Below are 16,612 nucleotides of genomic sequence, written 5' to 3'. Positions count from 1 at the left end.
ACTTCAAAAATATAGTCAAAAAAAGAGTTTTATTATTATGGAAATATCGGAATTTTGGTCCGATACTTCCTTAAACTAAATAATATTTATGTCATACTCGTATTCTTTCGAGATATATTCTAAATAAAAAAATAATTCTTTTATTTATTATTGAAGATTTCATGCTTTTAGAAGATACAAGTAGTACATACATAATACGCACCTTGTAGACTTATCAGAGACGATGAAATAAAGGGGTTCAATGATCTACTTGTATATTCAGACCAAGCTTCTTTAATTCTATTGATTTTAATCTTTTTACTTCAGCTTGATTGAAATTTCACAATCTTGTGAAAATGTCCACGCATAAGTAGTTTCAAGAATTTCTTTTGCAGAAGGTCTTTCTGAAGGATCAGAATTCCAACATCTTTTCATTAGATTAACATAACAAACAGGAGTATCATCTGTAACTTGAGGTCTTTCTCCATCAATAATTCTATAGACATGTTCCGTATCATGCTCGATATTATCAAAGGCTTACATCCCGTCGTAAGTTCCCACATAATCATACCCATACTATATATATCAGATTTCTTCGAAATGCGAGACCCTGGAATACTTCTGGTGCGATGTAGGCTATTACTTCGTATATTTCATTATTTCAAATGATTCAGTTTCTAACAATATATTTCCGCTATGACAATCTCGATGTATAAAATTATTCTCATGAATAGTATGAAGTCTAAAAAAAAAAAAAATCAATTAATTTTTAACTATACTAGAATAATAATTACCATATTTACTATATATTATATCTTACCCGGCTGAAATTTGCCATAAGATATAAAGCTACATCCTTAAGATTTTTTTGTAAATAACCATGTAAATCACCACCTGACGCATATCCCATTATTAACATATATTCTTTCGTTCTAGGATCTCTTGTAATACCGTAATATCTAATTACACGATCAAATTTATTGTAACATTGGTAAAGTGATTTTAGCTAAAAAAAATGTATATATATAATTAGGTCAATAAAAATATGCAATATTATCGGAGCGAAGAAATAAATGAAAAACTTAGTTTACCTCATCTAAAAAATATTTGGGTATATTTTGTGAGTTTAAAAACCTTTTTATAGCCACGGTTTTTTTTTTTCTCTAATTCTTAAAAAATCATCATATTTTTAAGCAATTTGGAATTTGAGAATATGATATCCATTCCATTATTGGTTTTGATAAAGCATTCTTAAGTTCATATTTAATATTATTATACTTATCCAACGGATTACAATCTGCAAATATTATTTATGTAATTAATAACCTGATCGTTATTAATAATATTTAATCTTGTGGAAATAAGAAATTCTTCTATGTATATGTTTCCACTATTAATACTTGACGTATCAAAAGTTATGTATGTTATTCTTTTACATTCCTTCACTGAGATTGATTTGTAATCCCGAAATAATATTTGTTGTTAAACGATATCTACATCCTGTGTAATTTATATAACAATGTAAACACCAACTTTGACGTTCGGGTTTAAATTCTAACACTTTATCACATACGATACATAGATCAGAAGCATCCCACCATGGTAAATAAAGAATTGGAATATGAACTTTAGTCAACGCTAATTCTACCCATCCGGAAGTTATTAAATAGCAAGAAGAACATAGCGTAAGTTTGATATTATATTTCGAACTTATCTTCAAATTTCCGCATAAGTTACAGTTTTTTTCGCACTCGATCATCTCACTATTAGTGTCGGAATATTGTAAAGAATATGTTGATGGAATTATTTGTTTAAACTATTTTATAGTATTTAAGTTATAGTGAAAATACTTTTCCGCACACGAAAAAAATATACTTTATTCCGTATGTAGACCCTTCCATCATATAATTCTGACGTCTTACTATCTGCGCCCAATTTTTTGTAATTGACGAATTTTACGCTTCCGTGCCACTTTATACACTAAGATCACTATCAGAAGCATGCGCGCAAATGTCCATTACCCAACAAGACCCCTTCCATTATATAGTTCTGACGCTTTACTATCCGGTAAATAAAATAAACTGATTATTATTACGCTCAATTTTTTGTATAATCGACGAACTTTTCAATCAAGCATTACATCATACAAAATATAATTATAGTGTTATACTAACCGCTATCAGTAACACAAACTCACCACTATGGTGAAAAACATGAGAGAAGATAATATTCTGAAAGAAATGAAGACATAACCTTTCTGAAATGAAAAGCATAACCTTTCTGAAAGAAAAGAAAACCCCTTTTTTTCAAATTTTATATGCACATTATGTAAAGTCATGTGATGTAATTCAACGATCAGTCGATCACCTCACCTTTTCTTTTATTTAATGGATTAATTTTCATAAATAAAATTTAAAAATTAATGGTGCGCGGCGTATTTATACTTTGATATGTTTAAATATAATTCTCGATTGTAAAAATAAGTTTTTGAAGTAAATAAATTTTTTAATATTGATTTTTCTCAAATCCATTAAAACATTTATTTGAAATTTGCAGTTCTTCCGGAATAAAATGATCCAATATTATTATGAGAAATTGAAACAAGTATGTTAAATTATAACATTAAGGAAAAAGATTATAACGAATTGATCAGTAATTCAATTATACAACTATAAAATGGTATCATTTGCGTTTATTTCATAAAAAAATTAATTTTACTATATAAATTATATTTAGATGAAAGACTTTTTTATATTTACGAATAGGTGCGTAATTTCGTTTCATTTCATTAGCCTTCAATTAATAAGGTACTGTCTTAATTTGAATTTCTCGAGATGAAATATTCGAATTGTTCATCTGAAAACTTTCATCCTAAATAAAATAAATGCATTTGGTATAATACCATTTTAAACATATATAGGTATAAGAAAGTAGTGCTTCGATCCGTAGCGGTTTTATCCGGATTCTCATCCAGATTGAATTTCATTAAATTTCGCTGGCACTATGAGTTTGGCCAGAATTAGTATAAATTTTTGGGATAATAATACTTTAATGTTGGTTTAAATTATAGTCTGTTTAAATCTGAAATTCATAATCTTTCTCAGCCATAATCGTCACATGAAAATATTCAAGTTTTCATCCGGATCGAAGCACTATAAGAAAGTCTTTTACTGCCTTCTCGTGATTTTTAAACAAATACTTTTTAGTAATCATGGTTTTGCATTTTAAATAATTATTATAATAGTATAATAGGTAATTTTATAACAGAATATAGTGTTATATATATATTTAATAAATACATTTACATTTATTTAAGATATACAATACGTTATATAAAAATTCAACAATACGTAAAAATTCAATGAATTTAAAGAAAAATATAAAAAATTTTATTATTTTTTGATACGGGGGAGGTAAATAAATGAAATAAATAAATAATAAGTCTACTAATTCAAAATTTACCTTTTAAATATCAATTTCAAATTCATTTGCTTTCGTTTTATAGCAATATCCTAAAAAGTAATAAATTCAAGTAGCTCTAAATAATTAAACAAAAAGTACTGAATTTAATGGTATAAAAAAACGATTTTAATTAGTAAATCAGGTTAATTACCTAGTTTTTTTGAACTTATTGTAAATGGTTCATTGCTCGATTGTTTACTTTTTAGATTATCTATAGGAGCAATATCTGTCGATTTTATAATTTCTGTTGGATTACTAACTTCTTCATTTAATATATTACATAACTTTTTACTTATATTAGCAGCTTCTGGTCTTTTAATTAGATCAGAATTCCAGCATTCTTGCATCAGTTCAATATAATCCTTAGGTGCATTAGTTGTTATTGGAGGGAGAAGACCATCATGACATATTTTACTCATAAGTCCAACATCTATAGTTTGATCCTCAAATGGTAATCTACCTGTCATAAGTTCCCACATGATCATACCAAAACTGTAAATATCTGAAAATATAGTATATTCTTTTCTTTGTAAGATCTCTGGAGCCATATATAGAATAATACCATATACACTTTCATTATCATTTGTGGTAGTGTTTCGATCCGGATAAAACCTTAAATATTTTAACGTGGGATTATGATTAAAAAAGGTTACAAATTTCGGCTTTGAGTGGACTATAATTTCGGCCAGAATTAAAATAATATTATTCCATATATTTTTATTAATTTTGGTGGTCCCAGCCTAAATTAGCCGAGCCGGTATCCGGATAAAAACCGGATAAAACCGCTACGGATCGAAACTCTAATTTGTGGATCCCATTGCTGATTTACTAATTCCTAAATCACTTATTACTACATCATCTTCATTTTCACAAAGAATATTTCCACTATGCAAATCTCGATGAATAATACCTTGATTATGAAGATGTTTAAGTCCTTCGGCAATATTTCTGAGTATTTTTAATTTTTTATTCCATTCAATATTATAAAAGTCTTTACTTTTTGTTATATAATTTCTCAAATCAAATTTATAATATTTCATAATTATAATAAAATCTTTAGTATCGGGATTTTGAGTGATTCCATAATATTCATTTAAATAAAGTGAAGAATTAAAGAAATTATTATTTATATCAGCATTATAAATCATTAAAAGCTGAAATTATAAAATTAATGTAAGTTTTTCTTATTATATTAAAAAAAATAGATTATTGTTAAAATCAAAATAAAATAATTTGCTTACCTCTTTTAACTCTTCAAATGAAATATTTTCAGAGTTATTAAGTTGTTTTAAAGCAACTATTATATTAGGTTCTTCATATTCAAAATCTTCTTTTTCTTCATTCCAACTATGTGGACCATCAATCCATGTAGCTTTATAAATTTTACTAAATCCTCCTGCTTTAATAAATTCTATGTTTTTAAATCGATCATAAGAAATAAATTTCATTCTGCTAGATTCTTGAATAAAATTAATTTGTGTAAATTTGATGAATTCGTCAATAATTTCATTTCCACTTTGTTTATATAATAATTTTGCTTAACAAATTATACATATTTGTTGATTCTTTTTTGAAGGTCTTCTTTTCATATGGCATTCATAACATTCATTATAATTCTCTTCTTCTAATTCAATTATAAATCTTTTCATTAGCTTAATTAGTTTTGTCTTTCCACTTAAATCATGATAAATACAAGTCTCATTATTAGTTTTAGAATTATTTTCTGCAGTTTCAATTGCTTTTTGGTACCAAATAAAGGGTTTTATTAAAATTCTTTTCGTTACTTTTCCATCTTTATAAATTTCAGCTAAATAATTCATCGCACATATATTACCATTTTCAGCTGCTTCTTGATACCAATAAATGGCTTTTTCTAAATCCTTTTCTATTCCTTCTCCATTGTGATAACATATAGACAAATAATTCATTGCATTAATATGACCATTTTCTGCTGCTTTTTGATACCAATGAAAGGCTTTTTCTAAATCCTTTTCCGTTCCTTCTCCATTTTCATAATATATGGCTAAATTAAACATTGCATTTTCTTTACCATTTTCTGCTGATTTTTGATACCAATGAAAGGCTTTTTCTAAATTCTTTTCTGTTTCTTCTCCATTATAATATCTATTAGCTAAATTAAACATTGCTTCTTCATTATCACTATTTTCTGCTAATTTTTCTAAAGAATTAATACATATTTTATACCATAATTCCTTAGTAAAAGGTTTATTGTAATATAAACAATTTTGCTGCTTACTGTATCTGTTGTATTAGTAGTTTCCATTTGGTTTATTTTAAAGATTTATTTTACTGGAAAAAAAAATTATTTTCTTTTAAATTTTATTTGTACTATGCATGTCATGAATAAGGAATATTTTAACCAAAAGTAGAAGTTTCAATAAAAAAAAAAAATTTTTTCGAGCTATATTTTTCCGATGCACTGATCTGCATTAAACATGATAATTAAGTAGTCCCATTGGATCCGATGTGAAATTAGCTCGGATTCCATATTATAACGGCAGAAGACATTGCCAGAATCAATGGAACTAGGGGCGAAAATTAGTATATAACCGTCAATAATTAGGTAGTCAATTTTTACATAAAATGTTAGAAAAATAAAAGTTTAATTTTTAAAAAATTTTAAAAAGCATATTTATCAGAACTTTCTCCAATAAAATTGGGTATAAATTGAATATTTTCGCAAATAAAACTTAATATATAGATGTACAAAATCATTATAATTGAATTATTTCGCTTTGGATTGTGATAGATGCATCGGCGTTAGTGTTACATCATTCAATAGTAATTTTCTCTGTTCTATAAAATTTGACGATAAATGATTATTATAAATTAAAAAAATCCTGTTATACTCACAAATACACATAATATTAAAAAATTTTATGGGTATTGCCTTGAAAGCCAAATACTCTAGATGTAAGGAATATTAGGAAGTAAAAATAAAGATATCATAGCCTTAAAAAAATTAATAAGGGTTAAATCTATAATACTATTCCTTGAAAATAAATGTTATGATACGTAAACAAACATGATAAAAAAAATATAGCTCAAAATAATAATTAGTTCATGATTCACCGTCCGGCACATGAAGTCATGACAATGTAACAAGTAACAACAGTAAAAAACCACTACCTGGATGCCCTACTATGAATATCGTTAGGTATTTTCAATTTTAAAAAGTTTTATTTTAAAAAAATCTATGATTTCTTGGAAAATGCGGTGTAATAAACTTAATTATTGAAAAAAACCGAATATCAAAAAATAAGATTTATTTTGGAGGTAACACGGTAGTGTTTCGTAGTTTTATTTTTATTATTATTTTTAGTAGTAAAAGTGTTGTTGGCGGGTTCTTATATAACATTACCGAAGTCCCTAATAATCGAACGTGTTCTTTACTAAATGTTATATAATGTAGATTTTTTCCTTTTTTGTAATTTTTCTTAATTTCCTAATAAAGTAAATAAAATGACTTCGTTAAAAAAACATAAATAAATACTTTAATATTTTTATTAATATTTTTATATTTAGGTTTAGAACATTATATAATTATATAATATATATATTTTTATATTACGATAAAGTAACAAGAAATAGATTATATTAAAAGGCTTAAATTATTATTATTTTTTTTTACCATATTTGTTAATAATTTTTTCTACGGCATGTAACAGGTGCCTCCATTCATAAAGTTTGATGTCCTTTTCCGCATTTCTTGGTTTTGCAAATGAATAGGACATCAAATCTTTATATATTTCATCACTATCATTCTTATTTTTACCAACCGTTATTGGTCTATATTCTTCAAGATTACGACGAATTCGATTCTTTTCATCTGAAGTAAGTCTAATTCCTGTTAGACTTTCAAGTAAATTTATGTAATCCGTTGAAGTGAAATACCATTTATCACATTGTGTTTTCTTATCATACCAATAAAGGCAGGAAACAAAAATACCATTCTTAGGCTGTTCAATTGGATCAACAGCTTTAAAAGAAGCCATAATTCGTTTTTTTGCTCTAGTTTTAAAAAATTGAACCACTCTTCGTCGAACATTCAACTCTTCTTGAGACCATGACTGTGTCATATCGTTATGATTTCCATCAAAGGAAATTCGGACACCATTAAGCAAATCGGTTAAACTTTCCAAGGTAAAGATTCGAATCTTGTGTTTACGATCTGTAGGATGGCTTGACCGAACTATAGGTTGTTCTGTGAATAAAAAGAAAAAATAATAATTTAATAATGTATTATAAGATAAATTATAAAACTTTTTAAACATACCATCCGAAATTGATGCATCTGAGATTGATGCATTTGAAAATGATACATCTGAAATTGATGCATCTGAAATCGTTGACAAATCTGAAGTTATCAGATAATTATCGTAATGAATCTCAGATAAATTGTTATTATCGCTTAATGCATTTGAAATTGATGAAATTGATACATCTGAAATTGTTGGCAAAACTACATCTGAAATTGATGCATCTGAAATTGTTGACAAATCTGAAGTTATTGGATAATTATCGTAATGAATCTCAGATAAATTGTTATTATCGCTTAATGAATCTGAAATTGTTGACAAATCTACATCTGAAATTGATGCATCTGAAATTGTTGACAAATCTGAAGTTATAGGATAATAACAATAATTATCATAAGGAATCTCAGATGAATTGTTACTATCGCTTAATGCATTTGAAATTGATGAAATTGATACATCTGAAATTGATACATCTGAAATTGATGCATCTGAAATTGTTGACAAATCTGAAGTTATCGGATAATTATCGTAAGGAATCTCAGATGAATTGTTATTATTGCTTAATGCATTTGAAATTGATGAAATTGATGCATCTGAAATTGTTGACAAATCTGAAGTTATCGGATAATAACAATTATCATAAGGAATCTCAGATGAATTATTATTATCACTAAATGCATTTGAAATTATTGTTGACAAATCTGAAGTCATCGGATAATTATCATAAGGAATCTCAGATGAATTATTATTATCACTAAATGCATTTGAAATTATTGTTGACAAATCTGAAGTTATCGGATAATTATCATAAGGAATCTCAGATGAATTGTTATTATCACTAAATGCATTTGAAATTATTGTTGACAAATCTGAAGTTATTGGATAATTATCGTAAGGAATCTCAGATGAATTGTTATTATTGCTTAATGCATTTGAAATTGATGAGATTGATGCATCTGAAATTGTTGACAAATCTGAAGTTATTGGATAATAGCAATAATTATCGTAAGGAATCTCAGACGAAGTTAATGAATAATCTATAAAATTTTAAAAGAAATATATGTAAATAATTTTTATCAGTTTGAGACGAACATAAATTTATATTACATAAAAAAATATATATATATACATACCAATTATATTCATTGTTAAAGGAAAGACTAAAGAGAGAAGAAATAAAAAGAGAGGATAGGTTATTTGGAAATGATAAAAATGAGGTGGGAAGGAGAAGGAACGGGACAAAAGAGAGAGGATGGAATTCTTTTTAAATTTTTTTTTGGATGGAATGGAAAGGTATTTTATATAAAAAATCATGTCATACAAAAGATTTTTTTCCCACGGAGTTTTCTATAGTCAGAATATCTCAGAGTATCAGAGTATAAAAAATTTTGCGTCATGACTCATTATTATAACACGCTTTGAGAGTTGAGACGCGATTTATATATTAGAAATATATTATTTTTGAGTCATACAAAGGGAGTTTGCAAATAAATATAGATTTTTTTAGTAAAAGAATTTTTAGATGACTCAATGACTCATGATTATTGATATTATTGATCATGTATACATGAGATCATGCATAACGCGCTTTTATACATGAGACGACGCGATTTTTATATTAGAAATATATTATTTTTGAGTCATACAAAGGGAGTTTGCAAATAAATATAGATTTTTCAGTAAAAAAATTTTTAGATGTCATGATTATTGATCATGTATACATGAGCACACTTTTATACATGAGACGATTGAGACGTGATTTATATATTAGAAATATATTATTTTTACATTTAACAAATGTTTAGTTTATTATATATAAATTATAAATTTGTTAGCTATAGTTAGAGTACAAAAAATTATGTCATACATCCCACGGAGTGGAGTTTGAGTATCAGAGTAAAATCAAATCAATATAGATTTTAAGTAAAGGGATTTTTAGATGACTCAATGACTCAATGTTTAGTTTATTACACAAAATTATGTGTCAAGAGACATCGGCAATATTTGGTAAAATTCAGAACAAGGTAAAGTAGCCATATTCGCTATGAAGCTGCCAGTCGTTAGGCCTCATCTTTGGATTTTTCTATACTTTGAAAAAAGAAAAGTCAAGTCAAAACGCCGTCGTAGAATGCTAGAATAATGCATAGATCTTTCCTTTTTTGTATAATTCCAGGCGGAATTACATAATTCTGGCCCTGAAGAGATGCGTAAAGCTAATAGTACCTATTTATATATTGTTCGAGGTCCTCATTCGATCCTTTAATTTGAAAAAAATGGCTTGTGTAAATAGAATATTTAACAACCCGAATCAATTTTTATCAGAGTTAAAATTTCGTTAATTCTGGCCGTGATGCCATTAAACTGGATAAAATTTATTTATAACTTTTACATACTCTAAATACTACATCAGCTACATGATTATTCTGCGCGTTATATTCTTACTTGTAATGTATAAGTACCAAACACTTTCGATTAAAAAAATATATTAGATATTAGATAATTAACAATTTTAATTTAAACTCTTTAATATATTCACGAAAATGTGTATCGTACCGTAGTACCCTCCTTTGAGAATACCCCACGTAATTTTAATTCTAGTAGAATTAGGCTAATTTTGGCCATGTAATATTGTAATATGTATCTCACAAATACCCATGTATGGGTATTATATAATTTTTAAATCAAGTATTTTGTATTATACCAAGGTATCTTATGCTGATACGGTACGGTAATTTAATTTAACACGGACGCGTTAGTTTGATTGAAATATGATTACATCAATATATCGCTAAAAGAATTAAATCGCTAAAAAGTACTAAATCGCTAAAAAGTATTACATCGCTAAAAATATTACATCGCTAAAAGTATGCATCGCTAAAGTATTACATCGCTAAAAGTACTATTACATCGCTAAAAAGTACTAAATCGCTAAAAAGTAACATCGCTAAAAGTATTACATCGCTAAAAGTATGCATCGCTAAAGTATTACATCGCTAAAAGTATTACATCGCTAATAAGTACTAATCGCTAAAAGTATTACATCACTGAAAGTATTACATCGCTAAAAAGTACTAAATCGCTAAAAAGTAACATCGCTAAAAGTATTACATCGCTAAAAGTATTACATCGCTAAAAAGTACTAAATCGCTAAAAAGTAACATCGCTAAAAGTATTACATCGCTAAAAGTATGCATCGCTAAAGTATTACATCGCTAAAAGTATTACATCGCTAAAAAGTACTAAATCGCTAAAAGTATTACATCACTAAAAGTATTACATCACTAAAAGTATTACATCGCCAAAAGTATTACATCGCTAAAGTATTACATCACTAAAAGTATTACATCGCTAAAAGTATTACATCGCTAAAAAGTAACAACCAAACTAACTAAACTTTAATCATAACATGAAACAAAATATTATGGAAACAAAATCCAAATAATAATTTGAAGTTTTTACTAACCTATTATATCACCATGTTTATTCACCACGTTCCAAATAGTAACAATTTTTCATTTCATAGGTCAATTAGGTCATTATAATAAATATGATTGGTTTATTGGAATATAATATTAAGGCGTTCATAATCAAAAAAAAAATAATAATGTCTGTAATGTTTCACAACAAATTTCTAGAAGTAAAAAAAATGGGGGGTTAAATTATCAAAGCATTTGAAATAATTGGAAATGAACGGTTAATTCCGACATTTTAATTTGTGTTTTCAATTTTTTTCATTGTCTATTACAAATTTTTTGTACTCCTTTATTTTTAATGCATATTTGCAAAACAAATTCAATTATGTACGATTGTATGATCTACGGAATTAAAAACGCAGTTAAATCAAACGTTTTTTTACGTTGACTAAACAAGGTAATTCATACCAACAATAATAACTGATAATGTTTCATAATTTATCATTAGGTATAACAATTTTTTCTAAACAGAAAAAAAAAAAATAATTTATTATTTCTAAAATGGAGGAACAAACATTTAATTAATCATCTTTAACCCGATATTAAAATATCAAAATATGGTAATTCATAATTTCTTTGATTTCCTTGTCCGATTTATCCGATTTATCCAATCCAAATAAATTAATATAAAAAAAGTTATTGTATTTGTTTGTTTTAGAAAATAAAAAAAATAAAATATTATTATTATTATTACACATAATTTTGATAATTATTTGGTACTTATCGGATATTAGTAAAATTATGTGTCACATGGATAGTCACACGGATAGTCACACAGATAGTCACAGATAGTCACACGGATAAAATTAATATTATGTTCGTTGGGATTCTAATAATCGATGAAAAGGAAGAATTTTTGAACGGGAAATATTTCACGTGAATCACATTTTTATAAGAAAAAAATTATAAAGTATAAGTCATTTAAAATAATTGATAACGTAAAAAAGTAAATTCATTTTTTTGGGCTAAAAAAAAAAAATCCAAAATATTTAAAATATTTAAATATTTGAAAGATTTCTTCTAAAGTAATATTTTTTTTTTCTAATCATAAATTGATTATCGTATATTATGCCGTAATATTTATAACTACTATTATTGTACGATACTCATATAGACATATAGTATATACATAATTAAACATTCATTTTAATTACCTAAAAAAAAAAAATTTTTTTGAATATTTAGATGAAACCAAATGGGATATTATTTGATTATTTATCATGAAACAATAAATGAAAATAGTAAAGTTTTACCAAGGAATTATAATAAATATTTAATCATTATTGATTCATAGATTAACTTTTATAATTTAAAGTTTTCTTTGTATAAAAAAGATGATTACGTTTTAAGATAGATAGTGTAATTTTTTTATTTTTTTTTCATATGTGAAACATTTATCTAATCTTTTCTATAAATGGTAAAGTTTTGAACTTTCTTTCTTAAATGAATGAAGAATTGTCGCCGTATAAATGATGATTAAAAACAGTTAACTTAAATAAAAAAAAAAGAAAATATTGCCCACGTGGCGCAGCAACTTTTTAAATTCGAATGCTTGCTTTTGCATACATACAGTACATATACTTGTTAGATTATACTGTACATAACTTCTATTAAAACTATTACATCTCTATACATATTATACATGATACATTGATACATCATTTATACATAATACATTTGATATACAGTATCTATGCAGATTTACCCCAAGAAAGAAATTTTGAAAAAAAAGTTTAATTTTCAAAATAGTAGACATACTTACTTTATAAGAACGAATACACGTGATGTACAAACTTTCTTTCTACGTGTGTCTAAGCGTCTAAGCCACCGTTAATTAAATTCTTTTCGATTGATCGCATGATGGGTATCATATAAAAGTATTCATTGAATAAAATATTGAATAAATTGATAAAATGTTTCTGATAATCAATTTCCAAAACTGACCATCAATTTAAACAGTTAAAAAACTCTTTCATACTATCATTTCATGTAAAATATGGTAAAAAGGATTTCGGGAATCGGGAAAAAGTCATAGCAGATATGCAATATTTCAAACAAACAAAAATATATATATACTGTATATATATTTTACGATCATCTGACCACTTTTTTTATTTTATGTCATCAATAATATGATTCTATTCAATCATTGTTTTAGTATTCATTTTAAACTCTTTTTCTCTCTTTGACCATATTTGAATATAATCAACTACAAAGAAATGTCGAATATAATATACCCACGTACACTCCACAAAATGTAAAATGATATGATTTTTTTAAAATTAAGCCTATTCTTAATGCGATTATCTAATAATAATAATGAATTTTTTTTTTAATAATAAATAATTTGGTAATAATTATAATTTTCACGAAACTTTGTATATAATTTTTTTTTTCCCAGAATATTTACAATGTGATTAACATTGTAAAAACAATAAAAAAGAGTGAAAAAAAAAAAAAAAAATTTCAAACAAGCATTTTTACAGGTTATAATTTGTTTATCGTTTGACAAACTTCACCAAAACTGATTCTATCTTGGCTAAAAACAGCACGTGAAAGATTATAAAAATTTTAAATATTTCCGATAAAATCAAGAGAATACAATGACAATCATTGTTATTAAATAATTAATAATATCTTAACAGGGTAATAGACGCAAGCTACGGCCATGTTGTACCACGATAAACAAAAGTATTACAAATTTTAATACGGAATCACACAAACATCTTAATGGGCTAGTTATGGTTGGACATAAGTGGTAAAAATCGTTTTGTTGAATCAAAGATTAATTTTAATTAATACGAATATTTATTAGTTTAAATTTTTTTTAAAAGGGTTATAATCCTTTTTATATTAAAAAACCTGTTTAGTTTCTTTTTTTATAATTAAAAAAAAATTCTTAAATGGTACAAATGTATCACTTTAAAATTATTAAGCTTCATGGAAACTCTCCTCCGCATATTTAATTGGGCTTTATTTTCTCTTTATTGAAATAATAAATATTATTTATTGTTCGTCTTTTTTCTTTTTTTTTTTAAAAAAAAAAGAAAATTTTTTTCTCTCTCACTCTTCCCCCTTTTCTTCAAAATAATTTTTTATTAAACAATCTAAAAGGATCGAAGGGTTTGTTTCACATATTCGGTTCGATTGGGCGCAGTAATTAGTTCTCCTTGTAACAATTCATTTAAAATTAGTAATTAAAGGCGTAACCCTTTTTTTTTTCTTTAAAAAAAAAAAAAATTTTTATTTGTTTTTTTTAAAAAAGAACAAAGAAATTCTATTCATTACTTTCTTTACGTAGTACAATCTTAACCACGTGAACCAAAAGTTATTTTTTAAATAAACTTGGATTGTTTTTTTTTTCATTTTTCAAATTTTTTGTGAAAAAGAAAATCTCAAAAGAAAAAAAAAAAATGGGAAACCAACAGTCTCTGTTCGATAATTTAATACATGGAAATAATCGTAATGATTATAAACATTCTCATCAATATCGTAAAGTTCATAATCGTTCACATTCTCATACAAGTAGTTCATCATCAAATTTTCAGTCAGCTTTTCATTTTTCTTCAAATTCTCGTCAACATAATCCAAAAGATTGTTGTGCTTTATGGAAAACGATTAAATCTATACTGGGAATTTGGACTACAGGAAATGATGAAATTGATGAAATTATAAAAGAAACTCAACGTACCGCTTCAAAACATCGTAAACCTTGGAAATGGATTCCTTTTGATAAATTTGAAGATGTTAAATTTTTAGCAAAAGGTGGTTATGGTAGTGTATTTTCTGCTTGGTGTACTGATAGGGACGTTTTTGGTAGAGTTGCCTTAAAAAGTTTTGAATATTCCGAAAATTTTTCAAAAGAATATCTTCAACGGGTAAAAATTATTTAATATTCATTTATTTTCGTATATATATTTATATATACATGTATATTAACTTGATTTCTTTTTCAAATCCTCTTTTAATATCTTTTATAATAGTTACGAGCTTTAGCAAAATTTGAACATGAAAATCCAAGAAGTATTATACGGATATACGGAATGACAAAAAATCCTGAAACAAATAATTACATATTAATCATGAAATATGTTAAATGTAATCTTCGTGAATATATAAACAAACATTTTAATACCTTATCACTTTCAAATAAGATTGAATTATTGGTACCAATTTCAAATGGACTTAAAAAAATTCATCAAGCTGATATGGTACATGGAAATTTACATCCTGGAAATATTTTACAAACAACTATAAATAATCCAACGGAAAAAAATTATATTACAACAAATAATTCAACAAAAATTTATCCTATGCCACAAACTTGGAGTTCTTTAAGTGATTTAGGTTTATGTGGTCCCGCATCAAATGATCCAAGAAAAATTTTATCTGAAAAGGATGATTTTGTTGATGAACCTGATACTATTGATGATGATGATTTTTTTAAAGAATTTTATTTACAAGAAAAACAAGATTTTTTTACTTCTTATATTACTTCTTCAAGAAGAGGTTCAACTTATGAAAAACCAAAATTATATGGTGTATTACCTTATGTAGCTCCAGAAGTTTTAAGAGGTCAAAAATATACTCGAGCAGCTGATGTTTACGCTTTTGGTTTTATCATATATGAAGTATTTACTGGTTATCCTCCATATCATGACGTACCTCATGATTTAAAATTGGCAAAAAAAATATGTTCGGGTCATAGACCACCAATAACATCATCAGATATTCCTCCTAGAATTATGAAATTAATATCAAGTTGTTGGGATTCAAGACCAGAAGAAAGACCTTCCGCTCTTGAATTACATAATATGATAAGAGGATGGTATTGGAGATTGGATCCTGAAATGAAACATTTAATGAGAGTAGATGATGAAGCTTCTAGAGGTTCACGTAGTGGTACTCCAATTTCTCCGATCAAAGATAATATGAGTAGTGGATTTTCTTCTCCAACAACTCCTGGAACTCCAAATACTCCAAATTCTATTTTTACTTTTTCAACTCCATTTACAACATCATTAAGTAGTAGTTTATCACATTCTTATTCAGTAGCAAATATACCATTAACAAATTCTACTACGTCATCAAATACGAGTTCATATGGAATAATTGGTTACGATATACATCCCGAAGCCATATACACTTCTCGTTTATTAGAATTTGATAATCTACCGCAAACCACCTCTTATTAAATGTAAATTAGGTTGTTATAGATTTTTTTTTTTTAGATTTGATGTACTGTAAGTTGTAATTATAATGTAACGTAGACGTAGATTTTTTTGGGGGTTAAGAAGGATTTTCAACGTGAGTAGATGTATTTTAGAATAAGTTTAGATTTTATTGTTTATTATTTTTATTTATTTTATTTCATTCTTTTTCTTTTTTATTTTATTTTATTTTATTTTATTTTATTTA

At 26.1% G+C, this 16,612-nt stretch overlaps 5 protein-coding genes across 5 annotated transcripts; 1 reads left to right on the top strand and 4 right to left on the bottom strand.

Annotated features, from left to right (window-relative positions):
• Nucleotides 1-3,444: 3,444 nt before the first annotated feature.
• Nucleotides 3,445-3,920, bottom strand: OCT59_007993 (uncharacterized protein; the record flags this gene model as incomplete). The annotated part of the gene is made up of 2 exons (XM_066142168.1): nucleotides 3,445-3,491; nucleotides 3,593-3,920. The coding sequence occupies 2 exons, from the start codon at nucleotides 3,918-3,920 to the stop codon at nucleotides 3,445-3,447; spliced, it is 375 nt and encodes a 124-aa protein (XP_065999074.1).
• Nucleotides 3,921-4,241: 321 nt separating this feature from the next.
• On the bottom strand, nucleotides 4,242-4,889 carry OCT59_007992 (uncharacterized protein; the record flags this gene model as incomplete). Its single annotated transcript, XM_066142167.1, has 2 exons — nucleotides 4,242-4,595; nucleotides 4,683-4,889. 2 exons carry the CDS (start codon nucleotides 4,887-4,889, stop codon nucleotides 4,242-4,244), a joined length of 561 nt encoding a protein of 186 aa, XP_065999073.1.
• Nucleotides 4,890-4,979: 90 nt separating this feature from the next.
• Nucleotides 4,980-5,725, bottom strand: OCT59_007991 (uncharacterized protein; the record flags this gene model as incomplete). Its single annotated transcript, XM_066142166.1, has 2 exons — nucleotides 4,980-5,654; nucleotides 5,699-5,725. The coding sequence occupies 2 exons, from the start codon at nucleotides 5,723-5,725 to the stop codon at nucleotides 4,980-4,982; spliced, it is 702 nt and encodes a 233-aa protein (XP_065999072.1).
• Nucleotides 5,726-7,079: 1,354 nt separating this feature from the next.
• On the bottom strand, nucleotides 7,080-8,867 carry OCT59_007990 (uncharacterized protein; the record flags this gene model as incomplete). Its single annotated transcript, XM_066142165.1, has 3 exons — nucleotides 7,080-7,666; nucleotides 7,739-8,758; nucleotides 8,855-8,867. The coding sequence occupies 3 exons, from the start codon at nucleotides 8,865-8,867 to the stop codon at nucleotides 7,080-7,082; spliced, it is 1,620 nt and encodes a 539-aa protein (XP_065999071.1).
• Nucleotides 8,868-14,414: 5,547 nt separating this feature from the next.
• OCT59_007989 (uncharacterized protein) lies at nucleotides 14,415-16,389 on the top strand (the record flags this gene model as incomplete). Its single annotated transcript, XM_025315102.2, has 2 exons — nucleotides 14,415-15,072; nucleotides 15,178-16,389. The coding sequence occupies exons 1-2, from the start codon at nucleotides 14,608-14,610 to the stop codon at nucleotides 16,387-16,389; spliced, it is 1,677 nt and encodes a 558-aa protein (XP_025183579.1). The 5' UTR covers nucleotides 14,415-14,607.
• Between the last annotated feature and the right edge of the window lie 223 nt (nucleotides 16,390-16,612).

The sequence above is a fragment of the Rhizophagus irregularis genome, chromosome 16 (genome assembly GCF_026210795.1).
Source record: "Rhizophagus irregularis chromosome 16, complete sequence".
Taxonomy (NCBI): domain Eukaryota; kingdom Fungi; phylum Glomeromycota; class Glomeromycetes; order Glomerales; family Glomeraceae; genus Rhizophagus; species Rhizophagus irregularis.
Note: the sequence above shows the minus strand (reverse complement) of the source record. Positions and strands in the feature narration are given on the sequence as shown.